Source organism: Pseudoliparis swirei, chromosome 22, assembly GCF_029220125.1.
Source record: "Pseudoliparis swirei isolate HS2019 ecotype Mariana Trench chromosome 22, NWPU_hadal_v1, whole genome shotgun sequence".
Lineage (NCBI taxonomy): Eukaryota > Metazoa > Chordata > Actinopteri > Perciformes > Liparidae > Pseudoliparis > Pseudoliparis swirei.
This window is the reverse complement of record NC_079409.1, coordinates 17,226,498-17,240,969: the sequence shown is the minus strand read 5'-3', so window position 1 is coordinate 17,240,969 and position 14,472 is coordinate 17,226,498. Positions and strand designations below refer to the sequence as shown.

The 14,472-nt window shown below is 41.6% G+C and overlaps 1 protein-coding gene across 1 annotated transcript; it reads left to right on the top strand.

Annotated features, from left to right (window-relative positions):
• The first annotated feature begins 648 nt into the window (after positions 1-648).
• On the top strand, positions 649-8,292 carry irx4a (iroquois homeobox 4a). The gene is made up of 5 exons (XM_056444773.1): positions 649-744; positions 2,732-2,983; positions 3,872-3,978; positions 5,540-5,850; positions 6,954-8,292. Exons 1-5 carry the CDS (start codon positions 649-651, stop codon positions 7,676-7,678), a joined length of 1,491 nt encoding a protein of 496 aa, XP_056300748.1. The 3' UTR covers positions 7,679-8,292.
• Positions 8,293-14,472: the final 6,180 nt, after the last annotated feature.

Below are 14,472 nucleotides of genomic sequence, written 5' to 3'. Positions count from 1 at the left end.
ACATTAACCCCAATGAAGACGAACAAATGCAAAGAGTCCAAATTAATAAGACAAAATAGAGCTGTGCGTGTGTGCGCGAATAGATGTGTATGTGTGGGTGTGTGTGTGTGTGTGTGTGTGTGTGTGTGTGTGTGCGAGAAAGAGAAAGTGAGTGTATGGTCGAGCGGTTCAGGAGCGGTGTTAATGTTAAGGTGGCATTAGAGTTAATGCAAATTAAAAAGCGCTGCTGATCCATTTTGACCCCCCCTATTCACAGTGTTAATGCGGCCATTTGTTTAGAGGTACGAACCCCCCATAATTCAATTTGTCCAAATGAATGAGAGAACGTACAGCCAGCCCTCCCGCACCTTCCACACCAACATAGAACTGCATGGGGGGAAATGGGCAAGACCAAAGTAAGGCTACTTACCACATGCCTCTCCGTGTTTATAGCTGTTTATTACTTATTTCATCTGTAAATGAAAGCAAGCAATTATTACAAGGAGCCGGTATCATATTATTATGTTGGCCCCGGTCCCCTAGATAGTCATCAATCACTCTCAATCGACCTGTCACCGGCAGGCAGAGATCCAGCTGGAGAGGAGAGAAGGAGGGGAGGAGTAGGCTACATCATCATTAATTTGAGGAGTGACCCCCGGGGCTATCCACATGTCTCAACCCGGGATTCTCCAAGCAAGGCTGCGCACCGGCACTGGCACCAGCACCGGCACCGGCACCGGAACCGGCGCTGTGGCGGGCGAGTTTGTGACTTTTGGCCATTTGTGTTAACTGCAGTTTCACAATGTTATCTATAACCCAAACACACGTGAACATGTGAGGGATGGATGAATGAATAGATAGATAGATAGATAGATATATAGATAGATATGTAGATAGATAGATAGATAGATAGAACAATTAAAATGATTAATGTGCATGCAGATAAGTTAAAAGGTTCATTTAAAGTGCACACGGTTAAGCACTCGGGGGACTTGTGACGTAGGTGTAATTGGAGCATTATACAAAAGTATAGTCTAACTTAATTTTTAAATAGTCTTAAGATTGTATGCAGTATTTTTTTGTGGATCTATTGATGGACTGCTATATATTTCTCTGCCCAATGATATTCTTTACATATTAATTTAAAATCAATTAGTTACCCATAATTAGCATTAGTGCGGAGGAATGATAAGAATGTGCTTATAATTGGTCTTAATGCATTCAAACTGACACACGTTTATATATGCAAGGCACTGATTGCCTGGGAATTGATGTATTGGCACTACACATGTGGGACTAGAAATGTATCTCCAGGACATTGTTGTTTTTAATTCACTTCTTTCTCTGTTCCTTCTCAAAGATTTTCTTATTCGATTGTTCTTCTCTGGGTTTTTTTTGTTGTCGTCATCCCAAGAAAGAAAATGCATATTAAAGTTACAGTCTGGTCATTTTCGAGTGGGAAACTTCTGACGTCAGAGTCACCACCGTTTAAAACAACCTGCCTCTGCTGCTGACGTCTTTTATACTACTTTTTTATTCGGAAAAATATGTATCTGACATCAAAGTGATTATTCTAGGCAAAGAAATAATTAATCCATCTGTTTCGGCAATACTTTAAAAAGGAAGAGATAGAAGATTGCTGCCTTTATTTATTTTTTATTTTTTTATTTTTTTGCAGTTGAACGGCGTTTGAGTGGGGGGCATTTTCCACAAATTAAACATGCTACTCTGCTTCGCCCTATAAGCATCCAAGGAGCCTGTGCTTACCAATCGATTGGTACAGTCAAACTGAGCTGCAGCCTCGCGCGTTGGAGTGGAGACCTTCAGTCTCGCTTTATTTCTGGATATTGGGGGACCTCTCTACCATGTCATATCCACAATTTGGATATCCCTACTCGTCTGCTCCACAAGTAAGTTCGTGTTACCTTTGTTCAATTAATTGGATATTTTGTTTTTCCCATTGCAGCGATTGATTATCTCATCGATTTAAGCATGATCCTTTTACGCATTTTGGCTAAGAATCAGAGAAGCTGCCACAGTCCTTTCGCGTATCGGAAAGGTATTGCGTTACATCCGTATACCTGTGTTCCTGCAGCGATAGAAAAAAAGGCTTAAGAGAGAGAAACCAGAAACCAGCGAGACCCCCAACCTCCTGTTCCCAGATTTCTGCAAGATAATAGCCTCTCGGTAATGTCAGCCATATGTTTATCTGCGCTGGAACACACATGCCCACTTGTTCTGCACACGCTGTGTGTGTTTCGCGCCGTAACCCAGATGCTGTTTGGTTTTGGCGTTGAGCCATAAAACATAATTTGGGCTTCACTCTGGGTATTACTGGGCGTTGTAGGGAACATGTGTTGTGTCTATTTGTAACGGGTTGGATCCGAGCTCATAAACGGCTCGTTTTTGGACACATTTTACGCGCACATTACCACGGGAATACAACGCGTATCATCCAATACCAAATCAAGGAATTCCGAGGGAAAAAGGTGCGAATAAAGGTTGATGTATCCTGGGTTGCTTCCGAAGATGTCAAAATAAAAAATAAAAATAAACTTAAATTATATTTAATTTTAGAAAAGTAAACACTGTTTGAAGACAGGGAGAATCGTGTTCATCAAACAATCTTCATTTCATATTCAAAAGTAAAAGTTATGAACTAACTATGAGATAAAAGTGCTCAGCATGCAGAATTATATAAAGAACACCAATAACTTGTTTAAGTACAAATACTCTCTCTGTCCCCACCCAGTTCCTGATGACAACCAACTCTCTGACCACTTGCTGCGAGTCCCCGGGCAGATCCATAGCCGACTCCGGAGTGGCGGCGTCCGGGCAGACACCAGTCTACTGCCCCGTGTACGAGAGCCGGCTGCTGGCCACCGCGAGGCATGAACTCAGCTCAGCCGCGGCGCTGGGCGTGTACGGGAGCCCCTACACCGGCAGTCAAGGCTATGGGAATTACGTTACATACGGCACCGATGCCTCGGCATTCTACTCGCTGGTAAGCCGTTCACCTGATCCGTCTTGGCATTGATTAATGGAACCGCAGAGTGCTGAGGCTGAGGCACACTTCGCCTCTCTTTTATTCACACAATACCAGCTTGTTACTGTACGTGATTTATCCCTATATCCTCAGGTGAGCCAACGTGTCTTTATAGGAATTGGAAAACACTTTATTCTAAAGGGACACTTTATTGTGTCAGAGTTTTACTTTAGATCAGTCATTATTTTCATGAAGCAAGACAGAAACAAAGTTAAAGCACTATTAATATTAAGACAAGTTGGTGTCTATAGGAAATACTTTTTTTTTTTAAACAGACTGACGTTGAATATTCAGTTATATTTAAGTATATGTATCAAAAATCTATTAAAAACGAATTCTGAACGTGTTTAGAAGAGACCCCCTGTGCTGGAGTCCAAGAATATTGTTTGTTCAAGTGTTGTCATACATTACATGTTCCTATTTTTAGTAAAGTGGTTGGAATACTATTCAGAATAGCAATACGCTTTTCTAACTGACTATTATAAATAAACTGGTCCTTATTTTCCCACGAACCTTTATGGACATATTTGCCCAGACTGATCAAGTTAATAAACCTGTATCCTATTGTTTGTCTAAAGGTTTATTTATTGTTTACCGTAGTTTAATAATAACTATTTATCATCATCTGGTTTCTCTATATTTCATTTTGCAAGTGGATATTTCTAAATTATGATTCACTGCACAATGAGCCACTCTTCAAAAGTCCTAATGAATTCCATTGAGCAACTTTTAAATTGTCAGTACAAATTAATCTGTTTGTCAGCACCATGGCGACTCCTTCAATGTAACAGAATTGATTTCCTATTCCCATAATCTTTAAACTCTTGTCTCTGTGTATGATTTCAGGGCACATTCGACACTAAAGATCCCACAGCTTCTGCGCATGCGGGAATAACCCAGGCAACAGCCTACTATCCTTATGATCCTACCTTGGGACAGTACCAGTATGACAGGTATGTTGTCTCTGCAAAGACACTTCCTTATCAATGCAAACATCACACCACTTTAAATTAACTCTATACGTGTAATTAACAAAATGTCCAGTTAGAGTGACATAAGAGCTTCTCTTGAGCTGTGCCGCTAAGCCCGCTGTCAGAAGGCTTAACGCCAACTGCCAATACAAGGTGATCAAAATGTGGGTAACTCTCAAAGTATTGTGCACTATGTGGGGTGAGTTTCCACAGCGTTAAATCAATCATCCACGAGAGGTCAAGGCCATTCTCATCATCTAGCAACATTGGGTCATCACCTTCATCTCATGACATATTTCTTTCCTGATGGGGGGGATTTGCTTCCCAAGACTCAAGCCCCTTTCAAAAGTGTCACGAGGCCTCATGCCTGCCATGTCGAAAAGTCTCCTCAATAATCCCGTTGACATCAAAATTAAGTCTGCGATATGGTGATGAATGTCGGGATCAAATGAAAACTATACCTGTGATCAGCAGGCTATTTGAATATAATCAGCACTGTACAGGCATGTATGTTGTCAGCACCGAAAAACACTCTTGTTTCATTTGTTAATTGATAAGAAAAGTGTCATATTGATTAGCTTCATCGCGACATGTTATTTTTTAACACTAACTCAAAATTATGTATCAAGTGCAAAAGATGTCAGCAGCTGTGCTGATGAGTGCACATGTGGCAAAAGGCCTAAAAGTCTAAGGCAAAGCAGAACGAGTGGCACTCAGTAAAACAAGGGGCCCACAGCGGTACCACTATGTCTGAGCCTGCCTTTTACCTAAGGGCTCATCATTACACTCAATAAAGCAATTTTACATTCTATTTTATCTGCGAGGAAACAACTCGGGGTATGGAAAGGTGCAGCACTCCTCTCCTCTTGATTCCCTTAGCAGTGCTTGACCTGCACTAAGCTCTACGGAGCAATAAAGGCCTCATAAAAGCCTCCCCGGAGAGGACTTTTACAGCTCACTGCTGACTGAAAATCAACACTGTGCATTTTAAATGCAGGTTGTTGTTTGTGGGAAGAGAAGGAGTGGTATGCTGCGCTAAGAACGGTTTTATTGGGCAATGCATTAATATTAGAAAATATGTATACCACATGCAATCCAAACATATGAATTGATAGAACTATAGCCAATTTTCTATAATGATAGAAGATATACTTTGCAGAATGACTTTTGGAGGTGTTTCAGGAAATGTACTGTCCGGTGTTTGCACTGTATACACTGCATATAGTCCCTTTTTTACAATTTTACAAAACAATGTATTGACATAGTTAGTTTTAAAGTCCCCCAATGGAAGTATAATACATGCTGTATGATGTATTACTCTTTACCCGCCCCTAATTTTCTAAATCTCTGAAGTGACACTTTTTTATGATGTCCACTTTCAAGCTTATGAACAATTTGCATAATTTCAAGATTCAAAGAAGCAGATGGCTGTGTCATGCTTTTCAGAAAAGAAACTGCCAGGGCAACACATTAGAAAGTGTAATGCGACGGGCACCATAATCTATTTACCCTTTCATTACCATTGTGTTCTCCTCATTAACAGATATGGTTCCATGGATGGGGGAACAAGGCGGAAGAACGCCACGCGGGAGACGACCAGCACGCTAAAAGCCTGGCTGCAGGAACACAGGAAGAACCCGTACCCGACTAAAGGAGAGAAGATCATGCTCGCCATCATCACTAAAATGACGCTAACGCAGGTCTCCACCTGGTTCGCCAACGCCAGGCGGAGGCTCAAGAAGGAGAACAAGATGACATGGCCGCCCAGAAACAAGGGCTCAGAGGAGAAGAGATATGACGAGAATGAAGATGTGTCTCAGGAGGAGCAGATAAAAAGCGAGAACAATGAGGATGGTGAGTGTCTCTGTGTCTTATTGCTCTGCAGAAATTAAGAAAAACTGTAAAACATCATTAATGCTCAATTGTTATGTTGCAGGTGACTGTTGCATGTATCAACAATAATGTATTCTTGACATCCTTAAAAAATGCAATGTTATGTTGATAAAGCGATCAGGAAGGGGGACTTTTGACTACCTTCTTAACAGAAGTAATATTTTTAACAATAGCTTAAAATAAAAACCCATTTTTAGCAAATGTTTCTCATCTTATGTCATTTGGAGGGATACGGATGAATCAAAAATAAGTACGAGAGAACATCAACAACTATAATCTCACTAAAGTCCACTGTTATCATCCATCTTAAAAATATAAATCTACTTTATTTTATTTTTTAATCCAACACACTACAAACTAGGATGATGTTACCAAACTCTAAAGGTGAATTTTGAGGAAAAGTTTGAGATGAAATGTAAGGCAACCCTATTTTATTCTATTTTGTGATATCTATTCTTGACAATAAAATGTATTTATGTAATACTGTTATTATCGTTAAAACTATCATACTCACAATAAAAAATGAAGGACAATGAGGCCTTACAATTTGTATCGTCAAACATTGTTTTCTTATAATATGTAGTGTGTTTAAACCACTGAATTTATTTTATTATTTTTTTGTAATAAACAGCAGTTTTGTGGACAGAAATGCTAAATATGCAAACCACAAAGACCATCACAAAAACACACTTTGGAATATCATAAGACAGGCCCCGTCAGTTTATTTAAAGGTGTTAAATCACTTTTACCAAGTGTAGGTGCCTTTTTAATCGCAAAGTCGTATTATGACGTCATAATTCGGTTACGGCTAATAATAAATTAAAGCGCATCAAACAAACGCTATACAGTATGTCGGGTTAAACCTGATTCATGATTACTGCTTATATGTATTTAACACGAAAAGGCTGTAAACATTAATCCATTTATTAAAGTTGAACAACTGCGTGCAGGTGTGATTGAAGACTTTTCAGGATGCCGTCATCAGATCTAAAGCCATGTCGCGTGACTCCATATCTTTCACTGATATGCCGTCTCCACGCTGTTCTCTTTTTTCTCTCTCCCAGAGACCACAAGTCGGCCTGATAAAGACCTACAGTTGAGCGATTTGGACGATTTCGACACGCTTGAGTCCGAGAGCTCGGAGTGCGAGCTGAAGCACCGATACCTCATGAACACGCACATGACGACGACGGGCGACTGCCCCGCGGAACACCTCATCAAGGACGCGTCTCTGAAAATCTCCATCCCCGTTTCCCTGGGAGGGGAGCAGGACTTGAGCAAAAGTTGTCTCAAAACCAACCAGGAGGATTTCCAGCCGGACAGCAGACAGCAGGCAAAGGTGTGTTACAGCCAGCAGCAGCAGCAGCCAGGGCACCAGCTATTAGACGGCAAGCCTCGGATCTGGTCTTTGGCACAAACTGCGACGTCCCTGAACCAGACGGAGTACCCGTCCTGTATGCTGAGGTGCCAGCCGCCGCCGCCGCCCCCCTCCTCCCTCACCCCATCCCCCGCCGCTACCTCACCTGTCACCGGCCTGGACAACAGACAGGACTCGCCGGTCACGACCCTGAGAAACTGGGTGGACGGAGTTTTCCACGACCCCTTGTTCAGGCACAGCACTTTGAGCCAGGCACTGACCAACACCACCGTCTCTTGGTCCACGGACACCAAAAACATGGCCATGCTGGAGGCTGAGAGGAACGCGGCGGTCTTGCAGCAGCACCAAGACTCCTCCAAAGACAATGCCATGAGTTTCCCAAAAGCTATCAACAAACTGTTCTGCTCCTAACACGACCAAAAGACCCTTTGATTGCCAAAATAGAGACTCTTTGTGACTGAAAGTCGGATGGAAAAGCCTATTTCGTCTCCATGATTCCTTCGTTTTTTTTAAATTTGATTTTAAAAGCAATGGTAGCTATAAACTGATTCATTGGCGTTACGGGAGTGAACTATCCGGATCGGTTTGGCTTATTTTATTTAACGCACGCACAGAACTTATCGACATGTATAACTAAAAGTTTACATCTTGGGGAAAAAATAGGCCTAAAGTTTACATAATGGTTCGTTTTTTTTCTTGTTTCTTTACTATGCGCATGCAAATGTAATTGAATATTATTTAGGTCTCAGCGGTTGAGTATCACTATAAAAAAAAAAGTCTCACAAATGCACAGCTCTTATGAAGTGGAAGAGAGCGTCTCAACTTTGTTCACTGAAAATAAAATCAGTCGGTTTCTGAGAAGCTCTTGGCTGAGTTGCTGTCCATGGTGCTGAACTACATGGGAACCCAATCCCCCCTGGGCCGGCTATTCTTCCCTTGTCTGCTTTTGCATGTTTGTTTGCTTTTTCATGTAAAAGTATACGTCCACTGATTACATGGGACCTAATACACAGCTGAGCACAGGTGTTATTTTTTGTTTGTTTTTAACGCAATCTGCTGTTAAATAAAGCAGTTTCATCAGTTCAATTCCTTCTTAATGCACTACAAAAGGGAACAATCGAAAATATTCCACCATGCGGTTTATTATTTCAGAAGAAAAACAACAAGCAAACATCCACTTTCGTTTAGTGACAGTGAGAAAATGAGGCAGACTCAAACCCTCAAGACAAAACTATCAGCATCTCAGATCTGCCTCATTAAATCCCTCTAAACAGGCTGTAATTGGGATGTTCACAGTCATATTTCATGTCAGGCCATTGATTTCCCCTTTCTGCCCTCTGATAATATTATCGAAACATCTCAACAGCTTCCATGATGCAGCTGTCAAAAGGGTAAGTTATTCTCCACATACGTCCGTTAATGGGTTCAAAACGGAGGCCCGACGAAATAATTTGAAGTGACGAGTTTTCGTTCTGACACTAACCCCTCAATTTCCTCGAGACCGGGTCCTGCGGAAAACACCCTGCATGCTGATTCCTCCTGTGTGGAAAAGTGAAAGGGCTTTACGAGGGAGGCACTCACATCGTCTAAAAGTGAAAAGGGCAAAGGAACTCGAATTAGTTGTTGTAGATAAAAGGGCAAAAAGAAAGGAGCCAAGGGTACTTGACAGTAATGGCGAAAGTGGAGCTCTCGAGGGACTCTGTCTGTCCTGCGAGAGAGAGAGAGGGGGGGGGCTTCAGTGATGAATTTTAATGGAGGGAAAAAGCCCCCCTTCTTGGAAGAAAGTGCTATAGTGGACAAAAGGGCTTTTCTATGAATCGGAATCAAGATGTATGTTTTTATTTGTTTTCTTACCTCGGTAAAATCTCCCCTGCGGCATTTCTAGAGCAAAGTTGACATGACCGCAAAATGAATTGGAGCAAAGTCATAAATGTTAAGCGCGTGCATGGTCTGACGGGGGCATGCGTGGTGAATAGGTGCTTATTTTTATAGGGATATTTTTTTTTAATCATCATTCCCCTTAATAATATAGGCGTATTAGCCGACATGCACGGTGTTGAATTTGTAATCGCTACTGGTAGAGAAATAGTAGGCCAAAGTTTAAGGCCCCACATGAAACAATAACGCCTCGACACTTAATTAATTTAGCACGAGGAACGATTTTATTAGACCTCCGAGTGGCTTTGTATTATAGCGGAAGAGACAAGTAAGAAGTAAGAGAGAGAGAGAGGGGGTGGGGTGGGTGGGGGGGAGTCGGGAGGACGGAGAGAGACGTAGAGGCAGAGAGAGAGAGAGAGAGAAAGAGAGAGACCGCTATAACTAAATTATTCAGCCGTGGCAAACACGACCACACAGAGGGAGCGAGATGGTAAATTAACAGGGGCTTTTTACATAGAGACCAAATAAAACTGTAATCAGCGACGCGTTACTTTTCATTAAGCGGGTTTGACAGCAGCATCGTCAGCCACTCCGACACGGGAGCGGGGTCCGCGCTGAAATGAACTGCTCTCCAACCGGGAGTCATAAGATAATTCCTTAAGCTCCATTAACAACTCTTAGCCGCAGGAAATGGGCTCCCCATGAAAACATCTCCGAATCTAAAAGCTTTATCGACCTGGCAAACCTCAGCTGATGGCTTCGCTTTTTTTCAACCCCCCCTTCTCCCCCCCCCCCTTCTCTCTTTCTCACTCTCTCCCTCCATCTCTCTCTCTCTCTCTCTTCCTCACCCCCCTCCCTCTTTCCCTTTCTTCAACTTAAGGGACAGAAACGTCCAACTGAGGTAATAGACTTTGACACAACACATTAAATGGGAAATGAGAAAAGGGAGAAGAAAGGGCACACTTAAACGCCTTTTAAACGTTACCAATTAGAGGTTTAAAACTTGAATAAGATGTAGGCCTTTGGCATATGCCTGACTGATGGGACTTTTAACTGAATACCTTCCCCACTTGGTAAAAGCAGCACGTACTTGACCACAGTATGTACTCCTCCTGTGAGGTAGCTGAGTCAAGGGATGCTACAAAAGCTTTATCTCACTTTCTAAAGAAGAAGAAAAAGTCCCCCGGTGACGTGCAGCATGGTTGTCTCAAGAGACATTGTTTTACTTTTTGTGCCCTAGTGGTTCAAATTATATTCTGTAAGTTATAGAACACTTCCGTAACTTATTTCCTTCTCTTAAACAAGCATCCTGTCAAACAATCAAGCTCTGTTTATAGCAGAGGGCCCACAAAGCTGACACCACTGAACAATCAGCAGCACAGAGATCCCCAGAGAGAGAGAGAGAGAGAGAGAGAGAGAGAGAGAGAGAGAGAGAGAGAGAGAGAGAGAGTCTGGGTCAGGTTAATACTACTGTGACCCTGAGCCATAAATATATTTACACATCATTACACATCAACACAGGCAGACAGAGGATCACATTTAAACGCTTGCCACACGCGCATCGGGCTTAATTGAATATTTAATCTATTCATTGACTAACATTAATACGGTGAGAATAGCAGTAATGTGATCAAAGCTTAAATGAAAATATGAAGCATGACCTCACACAAAGGGCAATGTAGACCACACACACGTGCGCGCGCCCCCCCCCCCCCCCCCCCACACACACACACACACACACACATCCAAGTAGAAGGCACAATGCTGTGGCCTTACCGCCTTTTTCAAGAATCAATGGAATGGCATTTCATTCCAATTAAAATAGAGCACATTATTATCAGAACATATATATGCACAGCTACATAAAGAAAACAGCCTGTAGGTGTGTAATCATATCATTTAAAATTTCCACCGAGGATTAAATTATATCTAAATGTCAGTTCATGTGAATGCTCGGCATGGCTGGTCTAAGCAAATTAAGATATTGATATAACTCAGAATAATACACAAAGTAAAGAAGAGTATTGTAGAGCACGGTGCACACATCAGTGAAGTACACATTTGGACTGTGGGGCTCCGGTAGTATTACAAGGACACCCCTCCACAGCTGTCAGGAGGAGGTGTGGAATATGTACCCCTCTACTTTAAAACCTGAAGTGCCTCCTCTTATTCTTCCTCCAACTGCATGGAGATATGGCGCGTATGTGTGTGATTGTGTGTGTGTGTGTGTGTGTGTGTGTGTGTGTGTGCATATTGTAGCTGTGTTCAGAGCCCAGCTGCCAAAAAGACATGTCCAGGATGTGCCTTTATAGGCCCCAGTGACTGGCCTCTATCAGGCCTCTATCATCGCCTCCCTGCAGTCGTTCCACAGGTCAAGAGGTTTGAGCCTGAGGGGCATCGCTTTCCACCATCTCACCCATCTGAGTCTGACTGGACTGTGTGTGTATGTCTGTCTATCTGTCTGTGTGTATGTGTGTGTTTGTAAGATAGAAAAATACATTCCACATGAATAACTATTCCCATCATAAACTTCCACTTTCATGGATAAAAAAAAAATACAATATTCTAATCGTGTTCTTTAATAGCGTCGAAAAGCCCTCACTAACACGTCCAGGAAGATTTGTTTCTTAGATTGACTTACTTGGATAACTTACCCAAAAAAGGTTGAGGATTGTAATCTTACACCCTCTTAAAGTCTGAGGAAAGGCCAAGAGGGTCTTATCATGGGTCACCACAACACACTTCAACTCTGTCAGACGAAGACCCCGTTAAGCTCACTGCCAGATAACTGAGACTCTGTATCTATGTTTTTCAGTCTCTGGTTATTATGAGGCTGAATTGTGATTCCTAATCCTTTTTTTATTATAATGTTCATATTCTGGTAAAATCTGAGTTTCTTCCAAGTTCATGAAATACCTGACATTACAAAACAAGTAACAGAGATCTTCAGAGGGAGTTGATCATCCCTGGTGCAAAACAACATTTTCTGCAAGCTTATAATATAATGTGGATCTCAGTTTGATTCTTTGAACCGGCGGCTGTTCAACTTTTGGGGACGTGTCCTCTACACTGTCGCCTTCATCTGACATGATGACGAAATCTGAGCATATTCAGGCAGCTTGACTCACTTTACAGTAATGAGCCAACATTTGATGTTTCATTAAGTGTACAGCTTCATTGGGGGATATGATGTATGTAATGTCTTCAAAGATCGAAACATTTTATTTTTAGATAAGATGTTCCAATACTGGAGGAAGCCAATATTGTTGTCCAAAGAAATACAAATAAGTCTACGTTATCAATGTCAAAGTATCTTGTAATCATACGTTGTGTTCTGTGATTACATCGTAAAGAGCAGCATCTGGGCCATTTAACTAAAATATGTTGTATGTAAGCCAGTTGGACTTGATGAAGATGTTGGTGTAGTTATAAACAGAAAAGAAAATCTGTTGACATTGTTTAGTTTTTTATCCGAGTCTTGCAAAAGCCATGTCGAAGTAATTGCTAAAGGTCAAAAGAGACTGTGTTTTACCAACACATTTGTGTTTATCATTCAGGACAGATCAATACAATATTGTTGTTTTAAAGAACAAAAGCCAGGGGGGGACTTAACACTGACCTTTGCTTCCATTTTCCATCGTGTTCAGGAGATTCAGCAAAACATACAAATGAGGCCTTTAGGTTTCACTGGAAGTAAAAGGTTTCTTCTCTTGGATTTTTCTTTTTTGTCGTATGAATCTCCTAAAAAAAATCACTTTGGAGAAATGTGAAATAGCTCCGTTGTGCCGGGCAATCGGAAGAAAAGTAAAGTGACCTCCAAACTTAAAACATTCACAATACTATGTCTATGCATCATATCAACTTCATGTTTAGCTGACAGTGCACTTGTCACCTGTGCTGAACTTCATTATCCGAAACCGTCAGGTTATACACAGTACTGGTACAAAATAGGGCCTGTTTTCCAGAAATGCATGATTCTGCAGACTGTTGCTTTTTCTCATTAGCCATAACAGTTGTGTGTGCCCTGGCTGTTAACAATTCAACAACACTTTGGTGCCATGTGCAGAACACACTCATTTAAAAACATTATGAAATAATGTTTTAGAAAAATAACTTTGAAGCTGAACATAATTGAAGGTTTCCCAACTTGTCCAATGTCTGATAATCGGGTTTCATCCCAACTGTCATGATGTTTCCTTGGAGCAATATGTGCTTTTCACATTTTTAATTGTCTCTGTGCTCTGAAATATTTAATAGACTCTTATAGTCTTGTTAGACTCTATGCCAATTAGTTTATCAGTAAATTATCTGTGCTGTTTTTTTCACTTTAAGTGACCTTTTGAGTCTCATTATTGGGAAAAGTTTCCTCTATAATCTAAAAACGGTGTGTCTGTGTCGTCTGACTCATTGTGAAACAGAAATCATTGTTTTTAATGAAGGATGTTAACAGTCCTATGACAGCTATTTGTTTCAGAAAGTATCTCAGAAAGTATCTCTGCCACATGGCTTAGGGAAGTAAACTAATACTTCTCGACAAGTCACAAGATAGGATGTTGTAAAATTTTAATTTCCTTTGCAGTAAGCCTCTCGCATCCAGTTTTAGTGGCTCCAGCTTTGCTGCATGTCTTTGTGGACACGTCTCCATATCACCAGCTGTTGTGCATAGAGGCCTTTGTTTGGCTGTCATGTTGCATTCAAGAAGCACATCCTCAACATTATGGCTGGATATTTCAAATAGAAAATGTGAAGAACTATGTTCCGTACCATGAGTATGAAAACAAGTGTATCTTTGTTGTCGTGCATGGAATCTAGCGCTGCTATTCAAAGACTTCCAATTTAAATGTCTTTAAAAAATATAAAAATCCAACAGTTTCCCACTCAAGAAGACCCAGAATTTAATAAAGTATGTGGTACACTTCAAGGCGTTTTGCAGAAGGCAGAGAGGTTCTAAAATAGCAGCGCTAACAAGTCCCGCAGAGAGAGGAAAAGAGACACTGCTGCGGGCCCATTGCTCCTGGGCTACAGCATGTAGTGTGACGACTCAGTAACTCCAACAGGTCGGATTTGGACTATTCGGAGAGTTTTGAGAGACAGCCTGGCCAACTGTGAGGATGTGCTCTGACGCGCTAGGTGGTTCTCCGTCTGCCACGCGTCTCTATCAGGCCTAATGTCCACTTCCCAGGTTCTCCGTCTTAACCCTTTTCCTTTCTATCTCTGCTCTCCTCAGGTGGAAGAAGGGGGGATTCATTTCCCCTCCAAATTATGATGAGTCAGCCAAGCGATGTGCCCTCGGCCTTTTCTTTTCAGAAATAACTGTTCGACTCAAC

Excerpts from the sequence above, each read along its gene's own strand:
- irx4a (XM_056444773.1), top strand. The coding sequence starts at position 649 with ATGTCTCAACCCGGGATTCTCCAAGCAAGGCTGCGCACCGGCACTGGC. Across the intron at positions 2,984-3,871 it reads CCTCGGCATTCTACTCGCTG|GGCACATTCGACACTAAAGA; the intron begins GTAAGCCGTTCA and ends GTATGATTTCAG. Across the intron at positions 5,851-6,953 it reads AAGCGAGAACAATGAGGATG|AGACCACAAGTCGGCCTGAT; the intron begins GTGAGTGTCTCT and ends TCTCTCTCCCAG.